Source organism: Tetrao urogallus, assembly GCF_951394365.1.
Source record: "Tetrao urogallus genome assembly, chromosome: 1".
NCBI lineage: Eukaryota > Metazoa > Chordata > Aves > Galliformes > Phasianidae > Tetrao > Tetrao urogallus.
This window is the reverse complement of record NC_136813.1, coordinates 28,510,081-28,531,680: the sequence shown is the minus strand read 5'-3', so window position 1 is coordinate 28,531,680 and position 21,600 is coordinate 28,510,081. Positions and strand designations below refer to the sequence as shown.

The 21,600-nt window shown below is 42.1% G+C and overlaps 2 protein-coding genes across 2 annotated transcripts in view; both read left to right on the top strand.

Annotated features, from left to right (window-relative positions):
- Positions 1 to 181: 181 nt before the first annotated feature.
- SLC25A30 (solute carrier family 25 member 30) lies at positions 182 to 6,092 on the top strand (the record flags this gene model as incomplete). Its single annotated transcript, XM_079549553.1, has 9 exons — positions 182 to 245; positions 827 to 974; positions 1,718 to 1,812; positions 1,906 to 1,991; positions 2,951 to 3,046; positions 3,820 to 3,944; positions 4,505 to 4,643; positions 5,400 to 5,480; positions 6,051 to 6,092. 9 exons carry the CDS (start codon positions 182 to 184, stop codon positions 6,090 to 6,092), a joined length of 876 nt encoding a protein of 291 aa, XP_079405679.1.
- A 1,482-nt stretch (positions 6,093 to 7,574) lies between these two features.
- The window catches only part of COG3 (component of oligomeric golgi complex 3), a gene marked incomplete at both ends in the record, with an annotated part of 29,243 nt that continues 15,217 nt past the window's right edge, over positions 7,575 to 21,600 (top strand). Inside the window, 12 exons of the mRNA XM_079549627.1 lie at positions 7,575 to 7,739; positions 11,139 to 11,285; positions 11,783 to 11,844; positions 13,598 to 13,763; positions 15,617 to 15,691; positions 15,812 to 15,904; positions 16,201 to 16,326; positions 17,513 to 17,593; positions 17,773 to 17,816; positions 18,634 to 18,760; positions 19,163 to 19,254; positions 20,417 to 20,556. Coding sequence (XP_079405753.1) covers positions 7,575 to 7,739; positions 11,139 to 11,285; positions 11,783 to 11,844; positions 13,598 to 13,763; positions 15,617 to 15,691; positions 15,812 to 15,904; positions 16,201 to 16,326; positions 17,513 to 17,593; positions 17,773 to 17,816; positions 18,634 to 18,760; positions 19,163 to 19,254; positions 20,417 to 20,556 — 1,318 coding nt within the window. The remainder of the gene's footprint in view (positions 7,740 to 11,138; positions 11,286 to 11,782; positions 11,845 to 13,597; positions 13,764 to 15,616; positions 15,692 to 15,811; positions 15,905 to 16,200; positions 16,327 to 17,512; positions 17,594 to 17,772; positions 17,817 to 18,633; positions 18,761 to 19,162; positions 19,255 to 20,416; positions 20,557 to 21,600) is intronic.

The window sequence follows — 21,600 nt, the reverse complement described above, 5'->3', positions numbered from 1 at the left end:
AGTATTCCTGCCTTGTCATTGTCAAAGGTACTAAATGGATTAACCCTTAGCTATTTGATAGGTCCATTTTAAATGGACAAGGCTCAACATTTTAATAAAAAGTTAGCATATATATTTATGTAATACCGGTTTTATTTGTTGAAGCTTTAAATCATCTCTTTCACAGAAAGAAGAGGTAGTTATGTCAGCACTGAGCTGGAAGCCCTTTCTCTATGGAGGCTTAGCATCAATCACTGCAGAATGTGGTAAGCATTTCCGTAACTCTTTGTGATTCCTTTAACTCAGATATAGTGCCTTTTAGTACCAGCTTAGTTCTGAGCTATCAGGGATGTGGTCTTACATGGTATTCTCTAGCATACAGCATGAGAGTGTCTCTTCAGGACTGACTGAACAGTTGCTCAGAACTTTGCTCTGGTTTAAAAACACTTCTGTCTGTCACTCATATCCATGTCTTGTTTTAATATGACATTTGTCTTTGGATTCTGTTCTTGGAGTGTATTGATCTGATGGTAGATATACATAGCTCTTATTTTGCAAGGGAAGGCGAGTAAAGCTGTTGTGTTGCCTGTAAACACAGTGAACATGAAATAGTTGGATGGGAAGCAGGGAGGCCTTCTGACAAGCTGTCTAGAAGGAAAGGGGTGATGAACTAAAATGAACTGCTTTAGCAGAGTCCTGATAAAACAGATCATATGCTTTTCTTTTCAGGAGCATTTTTATATATGGTAATATGAAATAAAGGCTGGTGTTTCTTATCTCGTCTTCTTTGTCTCCTTTGTTTAGGTGAGCACTTGCTTAGCTTTTCTGTTTGTCTTTTTTCTTCAAGGTACTTTCCCAATTGATCTGACTAAAACACGTCTGCAAGTTCAGGGTCAAGTTAATGATGCCAGATATAAAGAGATCCGCTACCGAGGAATGATGCATGCCCTGGTCAGAATATTCAGAGAAGAAGGATTGAAAGCCTTATACTCTGGGTAATACAAATTGAGTTGCAGTAGCATCTTCTGACCAGTCTATTGATGAGTATAAACCCATTGTGGTTATACTCTTGGGTTTCAGGTTGATAAGGTAATTGGAGGAGATGTACTGTTCTTCTCAGTCTGCAATTTGAAAGCCCAAGCTTAATTACTTCAGGCTCTGCTCTCAGCATTGTCACTTGGTAGCTTTTTTTTTTAATGTAATGACCTACTTGAGAAATTATATAGCAAAACATAACATTACTTTATAGAATGATGCTACAGTTCTTCTGTCTATGCGGTGCTTCTGTAGTGGTTTTGTTATTAATCTGGAGAAAATCGAGCTTAACTCTTGTTAGTTTACTTTTTCTTACTTTAGCATGTATGTAACTATGCATGTTTTTCTTTAAAAGGTGTAAGTAGCATGGATGTAATTTGCAGCTATTTGAGGCAAGCTTGCCAGCTATTTTATTGATCAAAGTTCAAGGCATGCTCTGGAAGTAATCCTCCCACAATTCATTTATGCTCTTGCAGTCTTTATTAAAACGATAAACATACACTCACTAAAACTCAAAACAAGCCTCCCCATCCAAAACCAAACAAAAAAACCCGCCTTGTTTTTGTCTGGATTAAAGTATAGATTTAAATGAACAAGCCTTTGGTCACTAGCTTGCCTTCAGTCTCCCACTTTACAGAAGAGTATTTGTTAATCAGACTATTGCAAATCTGAGCATAAATATTATCACTGCCCATTTTTACAGGATTGCGCCTGCGATGTTACGCCAGGCTTCATATGGAACTATAAAAATAGGCACTTACCAGAGCTTAAAAAGAATGTTTGTTGAACATCCAGAAGGTGAGCAATTTGTGTGTGGCTGTTTAGGTTCTTGGGAGGTTTCAGGCTTTGTAAATGTGCAGCTAAACTTCTTTATTTTTTTTCATGGAGTAGATGAAACTCTGATGATAAATGTTCTGTGTGGCATTCTTTCGGGAGTAATTTCATCATCTATTGCCAACCCGACAGATGTCTTAAAGGTAATTATGTATTTGTAATTGTAATGCATATGAAATTTGTCCTTAGCATCATCTTTCTTTCCGTTGAGGATTTGCAGAATCTCCTTTGACTTAATGGTCACCTCTAATGAAAAAGAAAATTCTTCTGCTTATAATTGAGAAGTGTGTTTCCTAAAAGCACTGTGAAATTCATCCTTCCTAGCCTAGTGTGGTTATTTAAAGGCATTTCTAATGGAAGCTTGTGCTTTAAACAAAGCATCAATTAATTGTTTCCCAATGTGGTGTCTGTATTTGGCTCTCTTTGGATTTCAGCAAAGCTCTCAGTACTGTCTTCCATGGTATCATGAGCCAAAATGTTTAGCCAGACAAGTGCATAATGGGATGGGTGAACAGTTGGCAGGTGGGTTGCACTCACAAGGTTCTAAATAGGGTTCCATGAGGCTGCTGACCAGTCATGGTGGGTTTCTCCAGAACTCAATTTTAGGACCAGTTCTCTTCAACATTTTTATAAATAATCTGGATACAGTAGAGTGCACAGTAAGCAACTCTGATCTGCAATTACGGGGAGTAGTGGAGTCCTTCAAGGGTAGAGAGGCCTGGAGGGAGATTTCAGCAGATGAGAGGGCAGAGTGATCACCAGCTGTATGATTAGGAGCCCAAATCTTCATCTTGTTACTTTCCATTTTCGAGGTGTTCTTATGAGAGCACTGTAAGGGACATCTTGCAGGAGCCACCTGCCTGTCTAATCTAAATGGTGTAATGTCCAAGTACAGAAATAGAGGTGATTTAATGCAGCTAAAAACTACACCTCATACTGATTCAAAATTAGCATCGTGGTAATGCCAGCTATCAATTTGTATTCAGAGAAATTGACCTTCTTGTTTCAGAGACTGCAACTTGCTCTGTTTTTTAAAACTACTTAAACTGTTATTGGTCTTCTGATTGAAAAATATTCTAATTTGGTCTTCAAATAATCTCAGATCAGAATGCAAGCCCAAGGCAGTGTGATTCAAGGAGGAATGATGTGCAACTTTATCCAGATCTATCAAAACGAAGGAACTAAAGGATTATGGAAGGCAAGTGTTTTGAACCATATCCTACGTTTTCAGTACGCTTTGCTCGACTGTATTTCATCTAGAGTATTCTCAAGCAGAACATGGATATGCAGGTAGCTAAGATGCATGTGGTTTGTCTTCACTATTTCACTCCTGGTGTCTCAGTGATTTTTAACAAAGAATTTCTACCAGTCTTATATTCAACCACTAGTTGAGTCTTATTTTAAAAACATTAAAAAAAAAAAAAACAAAACTTAGGGTGAATGCTTCTAGGGCTTGTTTTTGCTTTGTAAAATATCTTGACTGTATTCTATGATGTTAACAACAACAACAACAAAAAATCAGCCAAACAAAAAAAATCCCCCAGAAACTCACCAATGAAAATAAAACAAATCCCAAACATTCAAGTTCTCTAGCTCAGGATTTCTTGTACTCAGTCTTGTAGGTTGTCTGTTTTACTGCCTACTGTCAGTAACTAATGAAAGCTTGTTTTGAAACAGCTGGAAAATAGAAATGGTTTCCTAAAAGCTTCTCCATCTGTTTTGCTTTTCTGCCCATCTTCCCTTACTTAATTTTGCATTTAGTTTTAAGGGTAGCTGTTTCTGAGATCTTAGTTGACCATTGATGTAAATTTAGAGGTTAAGCAGAGAGGTGGAGTAGCAAGAAGAAGCAGAAATCAACATTTATTCTGGGAAGTATCTGACAGATTTGTGATTTCTTGCTTTGTACTAGGAAAGGTGATATTTTCTGATGGTGCATGAAGATGAATTATGTTTTTGTTTTAAACTGTTCAGGGGGTATCTCTGACAGCACAGAGAGCTGCTTTAGTTGTTGGAGTGGAATTGCCAGTATATGACTTCACCAAGAAGCAAATAATCATGTCTGGATATATGGGAGACACAGTGTATACTCACTTCCTGTAAGTTTGTCTAATTAAATTTGCTCCCGTAGCTCAGCATTGGATGTGTGGAATTAATCCTGATTTTATTTTATATTATTTCCCTTCTGAGAAGATACCAATCCTGTTCTGCTCAATCAGCCTAAATGTAACTATATTTCTGGTGTGTTTATGCTTTTCAGTGTGATAGCACTTGCAATGGCACATAACATGGAAGTTTATTTAGGATCTGAATTTAACTTTCTTTAGAATATGGAGTTCTATTTTGTGGATGGCCTGAACCATGAAGATTTGAAAATTGAACTTGGGGAAGTTCAAGTCAAATAATTCTTATTTGAAGAGGTACAAACATCTGTAAAAAGTGCCTTTGTGTAGGGTGTGTATATGAAATCTTTGAAGATTAGGCATTGTAAATAAGAAGTGATTTTCACATCAGTTAGCTTGTTTTTTGTTTTAAATAAGCATCAGAAGTGCTGATTTGACACTTCTTTCTGTGAGAGGCTGGGTTGATTTTTTTTCTTTGGTGTGTGCTTTCTTGTAAGCATGGTAGGTCAAACTCTGTTAAAACTGTCTTTTCTCAGCTCGAGTTTTACTTGTGGGCTAGCTGGAGCCCTAGCATCCAACCCAGTTGATGTGATGAGAACCCGCATGATGAATCAGGCGAGCCAGCCAAATGGGGGGCACTCAAACTACAAGGGTTCTTTGGATTGCTTGTTGCAAGTAAGTAGCTTGCATATCATCTTCAGTAGAAACTGGTGCCTGGACAATAACGTAGGTGTAGAACTTGAAATTCTGAGTTCATGTAGAAATTAATCCAAGTAACTTCTGTATGCTCAAGAGGGCTGCACTGCCTCTGTGCTTGGTGTGAAAAGCAGCTGCTGTTGTGGTGGGTCAGAAAAACAGGTAGCTTGGTGTACATACAGTGAACAGTTTTCAGTAATTAGATGAGAAGACTACTTAGCAGCATTGTTTTTTACTTTATACAGAGTTTGGAAGTTAGGGATGTGACTTCTGCAAGGTATTTGAAAACTATTTCATAACAAAAATACCATTGTCCTTTCTTGCTTGGCAGTATGTTTGTACTGCTATGGCTGTGCCATAGGGATGGCTGCCATCCTAGGTACCTTCCAGTCAAGTAGGAGTGAGCAACAGGGAAGAGGCGAACTTATCTTTTGGCTCAGATTTTCTTATTACAGGCTTACTGCAGCACCCTGGAAGCAGATAAGTTAGGGTATGTTTGACCTGGGAAAAGAAACCTCCAGTTGTTAGTGCTTGAACACACAGGTTTTACCATCTTCCTTTTGCAGTAGGTACTCTCATAGAGGCTGAGAGTAGGCTGTGTTCCTCTTTGTCTGGTGATCCTGTTTTTACCTCTGGGTCTAAAGCAAGAAATGGGAGGGTCATATGCATACTTCATCACTTTTAATTTTCCTCACTAATTGAGTTACATAAATGTGTTCCTGTTTTGTTTTCTAGACCTTGAAGAACGAGGGCTTCTTTGCACTCTATAAAGGGTTTTGGCCGAACTGGTTAAGACTTGGTCCTTGGAATATCATTGTATCCTTTAAAGGTGTGCCAAACAGACTAAGCTAGCCTTGCAACAGGTACTGAGAAGTTGTCAGAGTACTTTTCCTTAACGGGCCATCATCTGCTGGATCATTTCCTTAGTCAGCTGCTCCCAGTCAGTCAGTATATACATTTTATATATATATTCACAGTTGCACTTTGAAGTCTTTTTCCATGTATCTTAGTCTAACTCAACTTTCTCTAGTGTTTTATTGCCTGCTAATCAGAGCCCTGCAGAAAGTGACCTGGCAATAGTAATGCTATTCCCGTGAGCAAACCTACTTCAGTTCATTGAAGCAGAGAAGAAAGTCTCAGGGGTCTCCTGCCTCTTATTCTCTTTTCAAGATGCTTAGGAACAGGGCTGGGAGAACCATTGGCATAGCTAGTCTTGAAGTTCTCCACATACAGCAGTTCTCTGAAAGCAAGTTTGATTGTATTACGTAGTACTACCAACAATCAACACTTTATAAAGGAAGGAAGTAGCAGTGGAGGGAAGTTTGATACATGTAACTATTTTTCACTGTGTGAACAAGAAACAGTTCTCCTTAACAATTGTTTCAGTTCTTTGTGACGTATGAACAGCTGAAGAAATTAGACTTGTGATGTCCTGACCCATATACTGAATTCAGCTCACTGTCTTTAGAGCAACTTGCAAGTTACCTTGAGTAGATCCAAGGAAGAGGTAATCAGAAGACTTTGGAGGAGAGCCATCTAGAAGTGAAGTGACTTCACTGCAAACTCTGGCTTCTTTGAGACGCGGTGGCTTGCTCACATGATTAAGTGGATGATGTGCACTATTTTTGAGTCTGAACCAAAAGAAAACACCAAAAACAGCAATGCCAAATGGCAGAGACACTCACAGAATCAGCAACAACTGAGAATGCTAAAATGCTGACATCCCACATAGGTCCCCCCCCAAAAGGGTGGAGCAGCCTGGAAGGGATGCCATCTTTGCCTTAAAATAGGAACCACTAAAAGGCCAGCCGCCAAAAAGCAATATTCCTCCACGTAACACCCCCAAAAGGCTGGTTCCCTACTATAAAAACAAAACACAGCCTCCAAAAGCAGACACTTCCACAAAGAATTTTTGTACCTCTCCAAAATAGCCACTAACCCTAGAAAAGGTCTTGGAGGTCTTCTCTGACCTTCGTGTTTCTGTGAAATCCCCAATGTCTGAAGACCCTATCCCTCAAGTAATAACCCAGATAGGCAACTCTTCCCCCTGGGCTTGTGCTCACTCTGGCTGCCCTGTGGATGGGCATCCCACCACAAGTTCATGGTTAGGAGGTGGGTTGTTAATAACACACGAGGCCATTTCTCAGGTCAGATGGGTTTTGTGTATCTGCACACATTCGTCTTCACTGTAGTTGTTGCCATGCTGCAATTGAAATATTTGTAAATACTTTTGTACAAATTATGTATGTCTAACTTTTATTATGTGTATTAAAGATTTTGAAATAACCAGGTAGTGGCACTAAACTGCATTCACATCTATTCCAATGGGGGGCGGGAGGGGTGGAGGGTAGCTCTTTAGATACCTTAGGGTCATTCCTAACACTTGGGTCCCTCTGCTCCAGCAGAGACAGCCAGAGCAGGGTGTCCAGGACCTGGGGAAATGGCCGCAAGTTGTACAAGAGGAGGTTTAGGTTAGACCTGAGGAAGAACAACTGCTCCCAGACAGTGGTCAGGCACTGGAATGGCTGCCCAGGGAGGTGGTGGAGTCGCCGTCCCTGGCAGTGTTGAAGAGGCGTCTGGATGAGGAGCTGTGAGATTTGGTTTAGTGCTTGTAGTAGCAGAGGTGATGGGAGGATGGTTGGATGGTCTTACAGGTTGCTTCCAACCTCGTGGCTCTATGATTCTATGGCTCTGGGAGATCTGTATGGAGGAACCCCGCAGCCTCAGGGCTCCCCTGTGCAAGGCTCCCTTATGCTGGGCTTTCCCGCGTCGTCCTCCCCGCCGGCAGGGGGCGCCCGCTCGCTTTCTCTCTCCTTCCCTCCTCGCCACGCGGCCCAGCCCGGCCCCCGGAAGCGCCGCCGCGTTCCGCCCCCCTCTCCGTCCCGTCCCGTCCCGTCCGCCGCCGTCAGCATGGAGGAGCCGCTAGCGGCCCTCGAGCCGGCGGGGAGGGAGTCGCGGGACCGCCTGAGCCTCTGGGATCGCCGCCCGCACCCCGCTGCGCCGCTGAGCGACCGCCAGACCGACTCGGTGCTGGAGCTGAAGGCGGCGGCCGAGAACCTGCCGGTGCCGCCCGAGGTGAGGCGGCGGCGCGGCCTGGGCGGGGGAAGCGCGGCGCCACGTCGGCGGGTCCGGCCTCAGCGCGGCTCCCACGCGGCGGTGCCGGGCCTGCGGTGTGCCCGCTGGGCGCTACGGCGGGCCGGCTCCGGGCCGGTGGGATTCACAGCGAAGCTGGGCAGCCGCTCCCGTCACGTCCCAGCAACCTGCGTGGCCTCAGGGCGTCCTCCTGAGCCCTCGGTTCATCATCGTGGAGCTGCGTTTCTTGTGGCCTCTGGTTTTGATCCGGTTCATAGGTGCTGTCACCGCTGTCAGTTCCTGGTACACAACCACGGCGTAGCTGAGGCTGGCAGGGCACTCTGGGTCCCTCTGCTCCAGCCTCTGTGCTCTGGCACGAACACCCAGAGCAAGGTGCCCAGGGCCACGTCCAGGCAGCTCTGGGAGATCCCCAGGGAGGAGACCCCACAGCCTCTGTGAGCCTGTGCCAGTGCTCCATCACTGCACAGCACAGAAGGGCTCCTGGTGTTCAGAGGGAGCCTCCTGTGCTTCAGTTTGTGCCCACGGCCTCTGGTCCTTCCATCAGACACGGCTGACAGCCTAGCTCTATTCATTTGCACAATTTCCGACTGCTCCAGCAGGCAACATCAATACAGGAACGGCATTTAGAAGCTCAGTGATTTGTTGTTGCCATGGAAGATGTGTTTTCCCACCCAGTTATAAAATGTCAGGCTCTGGTAAAGCAATGAGTTATTTATGAATGCTCGCCTGCTGCTGTGTCTACAAGGGAAAGTTCAGGTTGGATGTTAGGAAAAATCTTTTCTCCAAAAGAGTGGTGGTGCAGTGGCACAGGCTGCCCAGGGAGGTGGTGCAGTCACCATAGCTGGGGGCGTTCAAGAAATGTGCAGATGTGGCACTGAGGAACATGGGTTACTGGGCGGGCAGGGATGCGGTAGCAGTTGAACTAGATGATTTTAGAGGTGTTTTCCAGCCTTAATGGCTCTGTGAAAGGGTAATAAAGTTACAGAATCACAGAATGGCCTGGGTTGGAAGGGACCTCAAGGATCATGAATCTCCAACCCCCCTGCCACATGCAGGGCCACCAACCTCCCCATTTAGTGCTAGACCAGGCTGCCCAGGGTCCCATCCAACCTGGCCTTGAACACCTCCAGGGACGGGGCATCCACAACTTCTCTGGGCAGCCTGTGCCAGCACCTCACCACTCTCTCTGTTTACATTTCCTGTGAGAGTTTCCTATTTGAAGAAGATGATTTTGCAGGTTATAATACCATATAGCTATTCAAGTTAGCTGTCAGCAAGTGTTTGAAAGGTTACAGTAACAAAGGAGAGAGAGTAAGCCAATTCCTTCCTGAAATACACCTGTAAAATTTCATGCTTCCTGCTTCCTCTTTTATGTGAGCTGTCAGTAACTGCATGAGTAAAAGCTGGCAGATACCCAGAATGATTTTAGGAGGATGTCCTGCTGTTGGAGGGTGTTCTTAAGGCTCTCCAACAGTTTTGCAACAAGACAGGTGACACATTTGACAGTTGGGACAATAGGAATGCAGAGACATTAAGGGCTCTGGCTGTTTTTAGCTTTTAATGAAGTGGGTTAGGACAGCAGCTCCTCAGCTGTTGGAAAAGGAGGGTCAGTAGTGGCCACTGGAAAATCCCCAGCTGCCTATTTTGGGGAAAGGGTATATAGATAGTGAGCAAGATAAGTCAGGCTGTGTTTTAATCATAGAATGGCTTAGGTTGAAGGAGACCTTATAGACTGTTTATTTTCAACCCTCCTGCCATGGGCAGGGTTGCTGCCCATGAGATCAGGCTGCCCAGGATCCCATCTGATCTGGCTTTGAAAGCTTCTAGATAAGGGGCACCCACAGCTTCTCTGGGCAGCCTGTGCCAGGGCCTCACCACCCTCTGAGTAAGGAGTTTCTTCCTAACATCTAATGTAAATCTCTCCTCTTTTAGTTTAAAGCCATTCTCCCTTGTCTTGTAACTATCAAACCTGCATAGAATGTTGATCCCTCTCCTGCTTATAAGCTCCCTTCAGTTATTGGAAAACTGCAATGAGATCTCCACAGCGTCTTCTCTTTCCCAAGATGAACAAACCTAAATCCCTCAACCTTTCTTCACAGAAGTTCTCCAGTCTTCTGAGCATCTTTGTGTCCTCTGGACCCACTCCCACAGCTCCACATCCTTCTTGTGCTGGGGGCCCCAGGCCTGGACACAGTACTCCAAATGGAGCCTCACTAAGGCAGAGCAGAGGGGGACAATCCCCTCTCTCACCGTCTCTCTGCTGCCACCCCTCTGTTGATTCAGCCCAGGATACTGCTGGCTTTATGGGCTGCCTTGTGTCCAGCAGAATTCTCAAGTCTTTCTCCACAGGGCTGCTCTCAGTGACTTCTCCCATTCTGTACTCATATCTGGGATTGCCTCAACCCAGATGCAACACGTTGCACTTGGCTTTGTTGACCCTCACTAGGTTCTCATTTGCCCACTTTCTGAGCCTGTTCAGGTCCCTCTGGATGACATCCCCTCCTTCCTTCCGTTGTGTCAACCACACCACTCAGCTTGGTGTCATCATCAGGGTGCACTCAATGCCACTGTCTGTGTCACTGGTAAAGATGTTGAAGAGCACTGATCCCAAGACAGTTTAATGTGAGAAACTGCTTGTGATCAGTTTCCACCTGGGCCTAAAGCCATTGGCAAGAACCCTCTGGCTTCAATCAATCCTCTGGTGACAATCCAACCAATTCTTTATCTACCTGATAGCCCAACCTTCACATCTGTATCTCTGAAATAAGGATGTGGTGTGGGACCATGTCCAAGGCCTTGGCCCTTGCCTTTGATGTAGCCTTGGCCTAAGACCCTGGTTTTTTAACATGTGAATCCTGGTTGCTCTTTCTTAGCCAGAATGGTATTATAATGAACATTCTACTGAGTAAGCAACCTTACAGAGAGCTGCCAGGTTGTTTTTAACACTGTTCTCTGCTTTTACGTTATTCATATTATTCTCAGCACTAGGAAACATGCTTCAGTTGTCAAGTGATTCGGAAAGGTCTTATCCTAACAAAGATCACAGAGCAGTCTTTGTTCTGCTAAACTGTTCTCAGTGTATAAGCTGATTAATGGCCTCTAATAGTATTCAAATAAGATTTCTCCCAGTTTGCTTGTTTCCATATTTTTATTGCTTAGGAAAAAAAAGTAATCCTGGTGGGTAAGAATTTCTGTTCAACAGGAACTATTCTTCTAAAAATCCTTTCTTTTGTGTTTGTCATGCAGTATTTTAGGTGCCTGCACTAGAAGTAAATGCCAGCAGTTTTCTCACATTGAAGCTTTGGAGTGTGTTACTGTATTTGAGCTGGGTGTACCAACTTCTAAGCTGTCTGACTGAAGTTTTTGTGTGTTTGTGAGCAGCTTCCCATTGAAGATTTATGCAGCCTGACATCCCAGTCGTTGACTGTTGCACTGACAGCTGCAGTGCCAGAATCCACAGAAGATGTTCTCCTGAAAGGATTTGCCATGCTGGGGATGGAGAATGAAAGAATTGAAACAGCACAGCAGGTAAATGATGCTGGGGAGCCAGTAGTCTTCAGAGGGTTCTTTAAATATCTGTGTCTCCTGCACACTTCTTGGAGGCTATGTTAAATTTTTTTTCATCTGTTTTCAATATGTGTGAAGGAACATGAGGGAAAAACATTGTTGAAGTCTAAGTTTTTGAGTAATGGATACTTTTTCCATTTTGAGTGAATATAAGAGAGTAGGGTATATCTTTGGTGTGGCTCATAATGTACAAGAATGGCAGCTCCCCCCAGTTTTTAGTGTGACAGCTCTGTTGGTTCTTTGTGCAAATAAGAAGAGATGAAGTTCACTCCTTTTCATTTTAGTTCAGTGTTAGAGTTGTATTTTCTCTTGATTAATAATTAAGTTGTTGAATTTGTTGCTTTTAACAAAAGCTCGTCTCCTGAATTCCTATTTCATAAATGTGTGGTGGTTTCTTTTTGTAACTGATTTTATTGCATGTGAGGTGTGTGTTGTTCTCACCATAAAATCTCTTCCAGTTCTTCTCCTGGTTTGCTCAGCTGCAGACACAGATGGATCAAGATGAAGGTGCCAAGTATAGGTACGTGTTCTTCCTCAGTTCCTTTTGTTGTAAGTAACTTAAATCCTGAAGGACTTAACTGTGTCCATATAATCTTAACACACGTGCAGGTTCACCTGCTGGGTAATTCTGCAGCAGCTGATGCTTTCGAAGGCTAAATGTGCTGCTGCCATCCTTAAGGCTGTTGCTGTGTGGCAGAACAGTTAAGAGACACAGATTTCCTTTGGAACTGCCCAGTATATTAATCATAGAGTCATAGAATCACAGAATGGCCTGGGTTGAAAAGGACCACAACGCTCATCCAGTTTCAACCCCCTGCTATGTTGAGGGTCGCCAACGACCAGACCAGGCTGCCCAGAGCCACATCCAGCCTGGCCTTGAATGCCTCCAGGGATGGGGCATCCACAGCCTCCTTGGGCAACCTAGGCTGTAGACAAAGGCATGCTAGGAGCTATCCTGTGCCTTTTCTGCTGCCACTGGTGTTGAAATGCCATTCTCTGAGGGAGGCTCTGGGCCACAGATGGTGGTGGTGGTCATTTCTGCTGTCACCATTCACCAGTGACTGTATGTGTGAGGTTGTGTCTGCATTGCCAGCATTCCTTGGTGCTTTATTCAGCTCCACTTCTGAGGCATGCCATTCTCATCTATTTTTGTCCAACTGACTTTTCCATCAGCCCCTGAAGAGGCCCTTCCCACTGACTTTTGTTTTATACCTCAAAAGTGTTTTACCTCAAGGCTGCATGGCTCAGCCAAATTTGCAGATGGCCTCTTCAGAAACTGGCCCAATTTGAAACTTAACTTACCCTTGGCTATACAGAGATTGTGCTGAAGTCCTCTTGTTTTTCCATTTAGCTTTGCTCTGTCTCTTCCTCTTGTTCTGACATTTCTGGATGTGGCATTTCCTAAAATCAGAGCTTTAAGCATATGCTAAGCCTGCGCTCAGATCATTAAACGTGTAAAGAATGACAGCCTCACTCTATATCAGTGGGCCTGTTCACATTAAGGCATGCAAATGCTCACAGTGTCACGAACATAGAGTGGTTTGTGGGGTGGCCAATGTGTAATTATCTGCAGGAGACCAGAGGAGCAAAAGTGGTTCTTTGCTTGATTGCATGAGGCTAATCAGAGCTGTGAATCTGCGTGCTGCTTTGTATGTGGTAAAGAAGAACTCAGAAGTTTTAGCTGACACCAGGAGTCATTCATGTGAAATGGTGTTTAAGTCAAACGGTCCACTTGACATTAGAGTTTGTCATCACTGAGCCTCAGACAGGCTTGGTGACATTAGATACAAAGTCTTTTTCATTTAGGCCTCTTTCAATCCTCATGCTAAGTTTTAACTCTGTGGTTGACTGCAGCTACTTTAGGAGAGTAAAGTCATTTCTAAATGGAAACTGAAAATTGCCTTAGTGGAAGCAAGGTGGGTAGAATTTAGCTGTGAGCAGTAGCCTGCAGTAATTGCTACATTTGTGTTGTCCATCTAAACATTCTTTGCATGCTGTAGACAAGCTGAAATGTGTGTTGCTTCATTCTCTGTAGTTTTGCTGTAAGGGATGCCAAGGCAATGGAGTCACTGCAGTGGCTATTTCAAGAGCTTCTTTATTTCTGGAGGCCGTGAAACATCTGCTTGACATACACACTTGTTTGGTGTGAGTCTTTTATTCCCTGAGACAAATTAACACTAGGAGAGGTAGGGCCAGTTTCCACGTAGGTAGTTGGATTTAGAAATGTGGGAAGGGAAATTTTACTTGTTTCCTGATGATTCTCTTTTTTCTAGGCAGATGAGGGATTACTTGTCTGGCTTTCAGGAGCAGTGCGATGCTATACTGAATGATGTCAATAGTGCCCTTCAGCATCTGGAATCACTGCAAAAACAGTATCTTTTTGTGTCCACGAAGACAGGAACGCTGCATGAGGCCTGTGAACAGCTTTTGAAAGAGCAGGTGAGCTTTGCTGGGAAGATTACTGGAAGCTTCTGATGTACCATAAACCAAAGGTTTTCTTCCTTATGCTGAGGAGATTATGTGAGCTATGCTGGCAATCCCTACATTTGCTTTGGACCACATTTGCACAGCAAGCTTTGTTGAGATTAATAATTCCTATCATTTACAGACATATTTTGAGCTGTTTTTGTGAAGAAATATTCTTTTTCATTTTCCAGCTTATTTCTCAGGTATTTTCTTTCTCTGCTTGAACTATTCCATCAGTGATATAGGGAACATGCTTTCTTAGGCTTTAGAATGTCAGTGGTGCAAGGATTTCTTGAGACATGATATAGCATGCAACAAGGTCTGACTACTTCAGAACTTGTAACTTGTAAAGATCCTGCTCCAAAATTAGTCTCAATCGTTGTTGTTTTTCTGACATAGCACATACGTAGGAGTTCATCTGTTACTTATGCTGAAATGTTTAAAGAAAGAAGTACCTGGTAGGAGGGGGATGCTAGAGAAGATTTGATATCTCTTCTGAGAACAAAAACATGAGTAATTTTTTGGGGGACATGCTGCTCTCATCTTCACTTACAACAGTAGCAGTGCATCTTTGTGAATGGAACCACTTTTCAAGGTAGTTGATAGAAGAAAGTTCTTAAGTCATAGAATCATAGAATGGCCAGGGTTGAAAAGGACCACAACGCTCATCCAGTTTCAACCCCCTGCTATGTGCAGGGTCTCCAACCACCAGACCAGGCTGCCCGGAGCCACATCCAGCCTGGCCTTGAATGCCTCCAGGGATGGGGCATCCACAGCCTCCTTGGGCAACCTGTTCCAGTGCGTCACCACCCTCTGGGTGTAAAACCTCCTCCTAATATCTAACTTGAACCTCCCCTGTCTCAGTTTAAAACGATTCCCCCTCATCCTATCACTGTCCAGTCTTGTAAACAGCTGTTGCCCCTCCTTTTTATATGCTCCCTTCAAGTACTGGAAGGCCACAATGTGGTCTCCCTGGAGCTTTCTCTTCTCCAAGCTACACAAGCCCAGTTCCCTCAACCCTTCCCCATAGCAGAGGTGTTCCAGCCCTCTGATCATCTTAGTGGCCCTTCTCTGGACCCTCTTAAGAGCTCCATGTCATTCCTGTACTGGGGGCCCCAGGCCTGCGCACAGTAGAAGCCCAGCTGGGGCTTCACAGGAGCTGAGTAGAGGGGGACAATCACACCTAAATATGTAGGTCAGAATTAGAAACAGCAACTACAGTGTCTAAATTGGTATAAAGTCCCTATTTTGTACGTGGTGAGGGATTTTTGTTCAAGTAAAAATAGTGTGTGCGTCAGTGTATAGCCCCAACAACTTTTGTCCTGCTGTATATTTGCTGGGTAGTGTGGGCTGCTTCAGTGCACATGGAAGCAGGATCAATGTATTGAAAGAGAAAGTAGCTTCAAATTTAATGTCTCTGCAAATCTGTTCTGACCTTTTCTGCATTTTTGTGGATGATTTGACATACTCAAAACTGGAAAAAGGAGAACTCTGAACAGCTCCAATTCTGTAATACAGGTCTCTTAGAGTTCTCTGAAATACTAATGACAGCACAGCTTGTATATGCAGGAGTACCTATGGAATGCTGATAAACCCACAGAGCAGACATTTTTGAAAGTTATGTGTCTTTCTCTGATATGAGAGAAAGCAAGTGTGAAAGAGAAGAGCAAGCATGCATACACTGCTGCATTCCTCATCTTTTATTGTATGTGTTTGGGTGCAGGTTATTTGGAGCTGGTTAACACTGATGTGTGCTGAAAGGAAGCTGAATGTTTCTTAGATATAAAATTGCATGCTAACTTAATGATTTTCTTTATTTTTAATAGTCAGAACTTGTTGACTTGGCTGAAAACATCCAGCAGAAGCTGTCGTATTTCAACGAGCTGGAGAACATCAACACAGTAAGTATTACTGCACTGCTAAGAGCATTGGTAAATGAAAGTGTACCAATCTTTTGAGCTTTGTCACTAAAACAAAGTTGCATTGATTCTTGCAATGATACTTTGTCTTTTTTTCCAAAGAAACTGAACTCCCCTACCTTGTCTGTGAACAGTGAAGGATTCATTCCCATGCTGGCTAAGCTTGATGATTGTATTGCATATATTTCATCCCATGTAAGTGATTCTCAATTGTTTTTAGTTAAATCTTAAGTTTCACAACTATTCAAGCAGGTTTTATTTTCCTTTAGAATATTCTGTCTGCCAGTAAGAATGAGGAGATGACTGTTTATATTTATACATGTAAAATTTTTTACTGAATATATACTTAATATTCTGCTTGATTTTAATAAAATGCTGCCGTTAGTGTGTGGAAATTATCATTTCTAGCTAGTAAAATAGTATTTTTATTTTTGATAAACTTTTAACTCTTCTACTGTTCTTATTTCGAATGGATTTCTTATTTCTTTCAGCCAAATTTTAAAGACTATCCTGTATATTTGACTAAATTTAAACAATGCCTTCTGAAAGCTATGCACCTTATCAAGACATACACTGTGAACACGCTGCAAAACCTCACAAACCAGTTAATGAAAAGGGTAAGGTGAAACAGTAAGTGGTAACTTGAGCTGTACTGAAATGTGTAGTGTAATACTGTGTAGTTTTCTTCAGTGTTTTTTTGCCTGTTGGCCTGGTTTGTGCCCAGTAGCTCTGAATCAGCCACAATACATGCTGCAGTTTGTGTTGACAAATAAGGGTGCATGACAGAAATGTGGAACTGGGGGGATCAGGTTTGGAGGTTGTGGAGAATAATTCAAGGGTTAATGCAAGAGCTGGGAATCAGAGGATAACAAAGAAAGAGGGATTGCAGACATTTTTAATGAAAGCTGTTGCTGATGGATACCCTCAGAGTAAAGTTGGTTAAATGGTGCTGAACATGTTCCGTGTTCAGTTTGTGGGTGTTTTGCTCAGTTCTCTGAAACTTCTAATGTTGGTATCTGCTAGAATTGGTTGTGGCCAATTGTTGAGTTTTGTTATTGCATGACCACAGAGATGTTGTAAGGGATGAAAAAAGGCTGGTGAGAATTAATGTTGTTGTGCCTCGTATGCAAGTGTTTTAAACATTCTGGCATTTTGGTCTGTGTTTGTTGAAGGAGGATCAGGTTGCTCACAAGAAAGGCAGAAGAGTTTTCCTGTCCTCATGTTGTTTTGAAGAAAGGGCACTTGCTTCTTTTGATGTCATAAGGAGATAAGGGGAAGTAAACTGGTAGCTATACAGGATTTCTGCTGTGCCTATAAGTGCTGGAATTCCTGCAGATTTTAGCTGTGTGCCCAGGTGGTCTGAGGAGCTACAGGAGCAAGTATCTCAAATTCTGACCATCTGAAACTTGAGTGTGACCTGAAATTTTGCTTCTCAGCTTTGGAACTGATAGGTACAAGGGAAACTTTGTTCCGTTGTTGTACTGCAGACCAAAGAACAGCAGTCAGTAGTACTGTGGCAGATCCAGAGGAAGCTGTTGGCTCTGATGGAGAATGCCTTAATTACTGAAAGTAACTTTTGCTATAGAAACTGTTGGTTGAAGCTTTTAATGTGGGGTTTGTTTTGTCTGGCTTGATCAGAGTTCTAAAAGAAGCATACCTTTCTAGGTGGAAAGTGCTGAAGACAGTAGAAATGCAGGTCTTTGTTTTAGAGCCTAATTATCTCAGCCAGTTAATGCTAGAAGCCAAATACAGTATTTTCCATTTTAACCAATTCTTCATCTCTTTTTTGTTGTTGTTTTGAAGGATCCTTCAGCAGTGCCAAATTCTGACAATGCCTTCACGTTGTTTTACGTAAAATTCAGAGCAGCTGCTCCCAAAGTCAGAGTAAGTAGGTTGGCAGGTAACTTAAAAATAAAGCTCTGAAGTGGGTTTTGAATTTATTAGTAGTGTGAATGCAAGGATTGCACAATAACTATGCAAGGGAAAAAATAATTCTAAGTTATTTTCCACTGATTACAAATATTCATTTACTGACAGTAACTTCTTTGTTTTTTGTTGAGTAGACTCTTATTGAACAAGTAGAGCAGAGATCTGAAAAGATGCCAGAGTGAGTATGTCTACAGATTTTTTTTCAACTATTTTAAGTTCTTAAAATCTTTATTTTAGTGAAAATAGTTTAACACATTGCTTCTTTAAAACAAAGTGGGCCAGTGCCATCCTGGCCTGTATTAGAAATAGTGTAGCCAGCAGGAGGAGGGAGGAGGTGATCATCCCCCTGTGCTCAGCACTGGTGAGGCTGCACCTCGAGTATTGTGTTCAGTTTTGGGCCCCTCACTACAAGAAAGACATTGAGGCCCTGGAGCATGTCCAGAGGAGTGCAACAAAGCTGCGAGGGATCTGGAACACAAGTCTTATGGGGAGTGGCTGAGAGATCTGGGATTGTTCAGTCTGGAGAAGAGGAGGCTCAGGGGAGACCTCATTGCACTCTACAAATGCCTGCAGGAAGATTGTGATGAGGAGGGGTTTGGCCTCTTCTTCTGGGCAGCAAACAGGACCTGAGGAAACAGCCACAAGTTGTGCCAGAGGAGGTTTAGATTAGACATAAGGAAGGACTTTTTCTCTCAGAGTGGTCAGGCACTGGAATGGCTGCCCAGGGAAGTGGTGGAGGCGCCGTCCCTGGCAGTGTTCAAGAGGCGTCTGGATGAGGAGCTGTGAGATTTGGTTTAGTGCTTGTGGTAGCAGATGTGATGGGAGGATGGTTGGACCAGATGATCTTGTAGGTCCTTTCCAACCTTGTGATTCTATAAATCTTTAGAAATCAACATGATGTAGATTCCAAAGTGATTATTAGAATGAAGGTTTTGTTTAACAGAAAGTGAGCGTTAGGGTGCATTTACTGTTCTAATTTCTCTGTCGTCTGATAGGTATCAACAAGTTCTCAATGAAATCCATCAATGTTACCTTGACCAGAGGGAACTTTTGCTTGGTCCAAGTATCTCCAGCACCGTTACAGAGTTGACCAGTCAGAACAACAGAGACCATTGTGCTCTGGTAGGAGGAGAGTGATTACCTGTTGATTTTCATATATTTTCATTTCTTCTGTTTTTTTCTTCTCTCAGTAAAAGTCATTTACTTAATTCAACTGTTTACACACAGAATCATGAAAATTATGTGTGTTTTTGAATCGCATGAAGTATCTATTGGTATTTTCAAGTGTCTTGTGAAAGATTCTTCTGAAAAAACTTTGCTACAAACCTCACACAGGGGTATTTGCAGAAGCATAAAATGTGGTTACTTAAATTTCATCAGAAATGAAAAGGGTCAGAAGTTGAGCTTCTTGAATTTCACACAGCTTCAGTTTAATCACAACAGCAGTTATGTAACACATGTCCTTTGGTGCTGATGGAAGGAAAATCATTGAATAGTCAACTATTTGTGCTTGTCTGAATGCAGGTGCGAAGTGGTTGTGCCTTCATGGTCCATGTATGCCAGGATGAGCATCAGCTTTACAATGAGTTCTTCACGAAACCAACACCAAAACTGGAGTAGGTGGTACATGCTGTTTTTGTCTTCCTGCATATAGTATTTACTGTCCTGTGATAAAGCATTACATGGCAAATGGTGGTATTGAAGCAGTTTGGTGAGAACCAGCAAGAAATAAAATCTTAGATTATTTTATGCATCAGAATTTGATGTTCCTGTCTTGTTTTTTTGTTTGTTTGGTTGTTGTTTGTTTTGATTTTCCAATATCCAATATTGGAAAATATTTTTCTCCTTCCAATAATGTAAATGTCTAAAAGAATACACAGTTGCTTTGGAAATAACTGTAGAAGTTTACACAGTTGAACCAATCAGCGAAGAGTTACTGTGGTTATGATGCAGCTTCTTTAACTTAAGAAGCTGTTTCCTGAGATACTTAGGTCTCATGTGAGACATGCTCAGAATTTGGGCTCAGCTGGTTGAAGAGACAATTTAGCTAACACAGTCCAAATCCTAAAGTAAATGTCCTTCATTGAAATCAGCGTAGAGTGTTCTTCAGAAATTTCATAGCTATTGCACTGTATATCAAGAATAAGAAAAAAACTTCTGATTATTTTTGAATCAATTAAATGTAGTTATCTCCCTTCATTAAAAAAATATATATGTATTTCCTTTTCTTCCTTATAACTAATTAAGATGTTATGAGGAAAGTGTATAGGTACCTCATCAGCTTTTTCTTAGGTGCATAATAAATAAGCTCCTTTTTTTCTAAAACACTGAGGTGCTCTGAAGAAATAATAGTAAGGAGTAAGGTGTCTGTATACAGATGTAAGAGTCTTGACAAGAGTAGAGATTTGCATTGACAAGAGTAGAAATTGAATGTTGTATTTAATAAGGCTGATAAAACTTTCTGCTTTCAGCCTAGGAGGGGTTACTGTTTTACCAGGTTGCATGTTGTTACTCTTGTTGTCCTTGTCTGTTTGATTGCCTTAGAATTAAAAACTGTTCTTCCATTTTAAAGTCTTCTGCATCTCATAGGAGACTTGGTAGGAAATCAGAGGGTTGCTGTTTTAAACAGTCCATTGTTAAGACTTCTATGATAACATGTTTTCTCGTCCTCATTTAAGAAATTTTTGGCATAAAAATAGCTTGTATTTGTGATATGATTTTAGTTTGTTACTGTGGGATCCTGAAAGTGTTTTGCTGTGTTTAATTTTTATTTCACAGTGAACTCTTGGAGAAGCTGTGTCTTTCCTTATATGATGTCCTGCGGCCAATGATCATCCACGTTATTCACTTGGAGACTCTGTCTGAACTCTGTGGGATCCTCAAAAATGAGATGCTTGAAGATCATGTGCAGAACAATGGTAACTCAGATGGAATCTGATTCCTCTTCACTACCTTCTTAATTGACACAATCATTCATTTGCATAGGCAACAATCTCCCTAGGTTTTCTTTTCTCTCTAATGAGAGAAATGATGTGTTAAACCTGTGGTAGGGTTATTTGAACTAAATTATAATTTTTTGTGTTTATAAAAGGTCTGTGCTTTATGAGTCTGTTCTGTCTTCACTTAAATTAGTAGACTGGTGTTACAGAGTACTATTTTCTCTAGATTTTACAAATAAAAGTAAGCATTCACCCAGTGTGCATCCATGCTCCAAGACTGATTTAAATGAATCTTTTCAAATGAATGAATTGCTTTACTTGGCTCTGCTGAAGCATCATCCATATAGAACTTTGTGTATGCATGATGATAAAAGGAATGCACACCTGATTTTTTTCATTCTCATTTCATGGTGATTCTTAGACTAGAAATTGGAACTTCAGCTGTGAAGTTGATAGAGATTTTTGAGTTTTAAGTGTTAATGTTCTATTAGAAGTGAGATGACTATAAAGTTAATAATATTTGGCAACTCACTGCCTTTCTCATTATCAGTGTGTAATGGAATAATTTCTCAGTCTTGCACCAAATGATAAATAGAGCTCATACTTGGCAACTGGTGTATAACACAGAGAAGCTCTTTGTGTTTGGAACCATGAAGGATTGCTCATATTCCTTGAAGTGGGATTGTAACATAATCTGGAATGAGGAAAAAACATGTCACAAGGTCTTTAGCTAATCGTAAGAAGTTATTGTTTGCTACTTAAACTCAGGCTGCTGCAGTAGTTCTGAAGCTGGACTTGAGCTGCTTTGAGTCATCTGCTCTATTGTGTAGGTAGGTGTGTTAGCTTATCAGCCTTTTGATAGCTGTACTGCAGGCATTGGCTGTGGTAAGACCAAAGCAGATGAGTCGGGTATGCAGGCAGAAATGCACTGATGAACCTAATTTTTAAGCAATCCAAATACTTAACTTTAACATGAGTCTGATGTTGTGAGATCCCATATTCACATGTGATGTGAATTTGGAG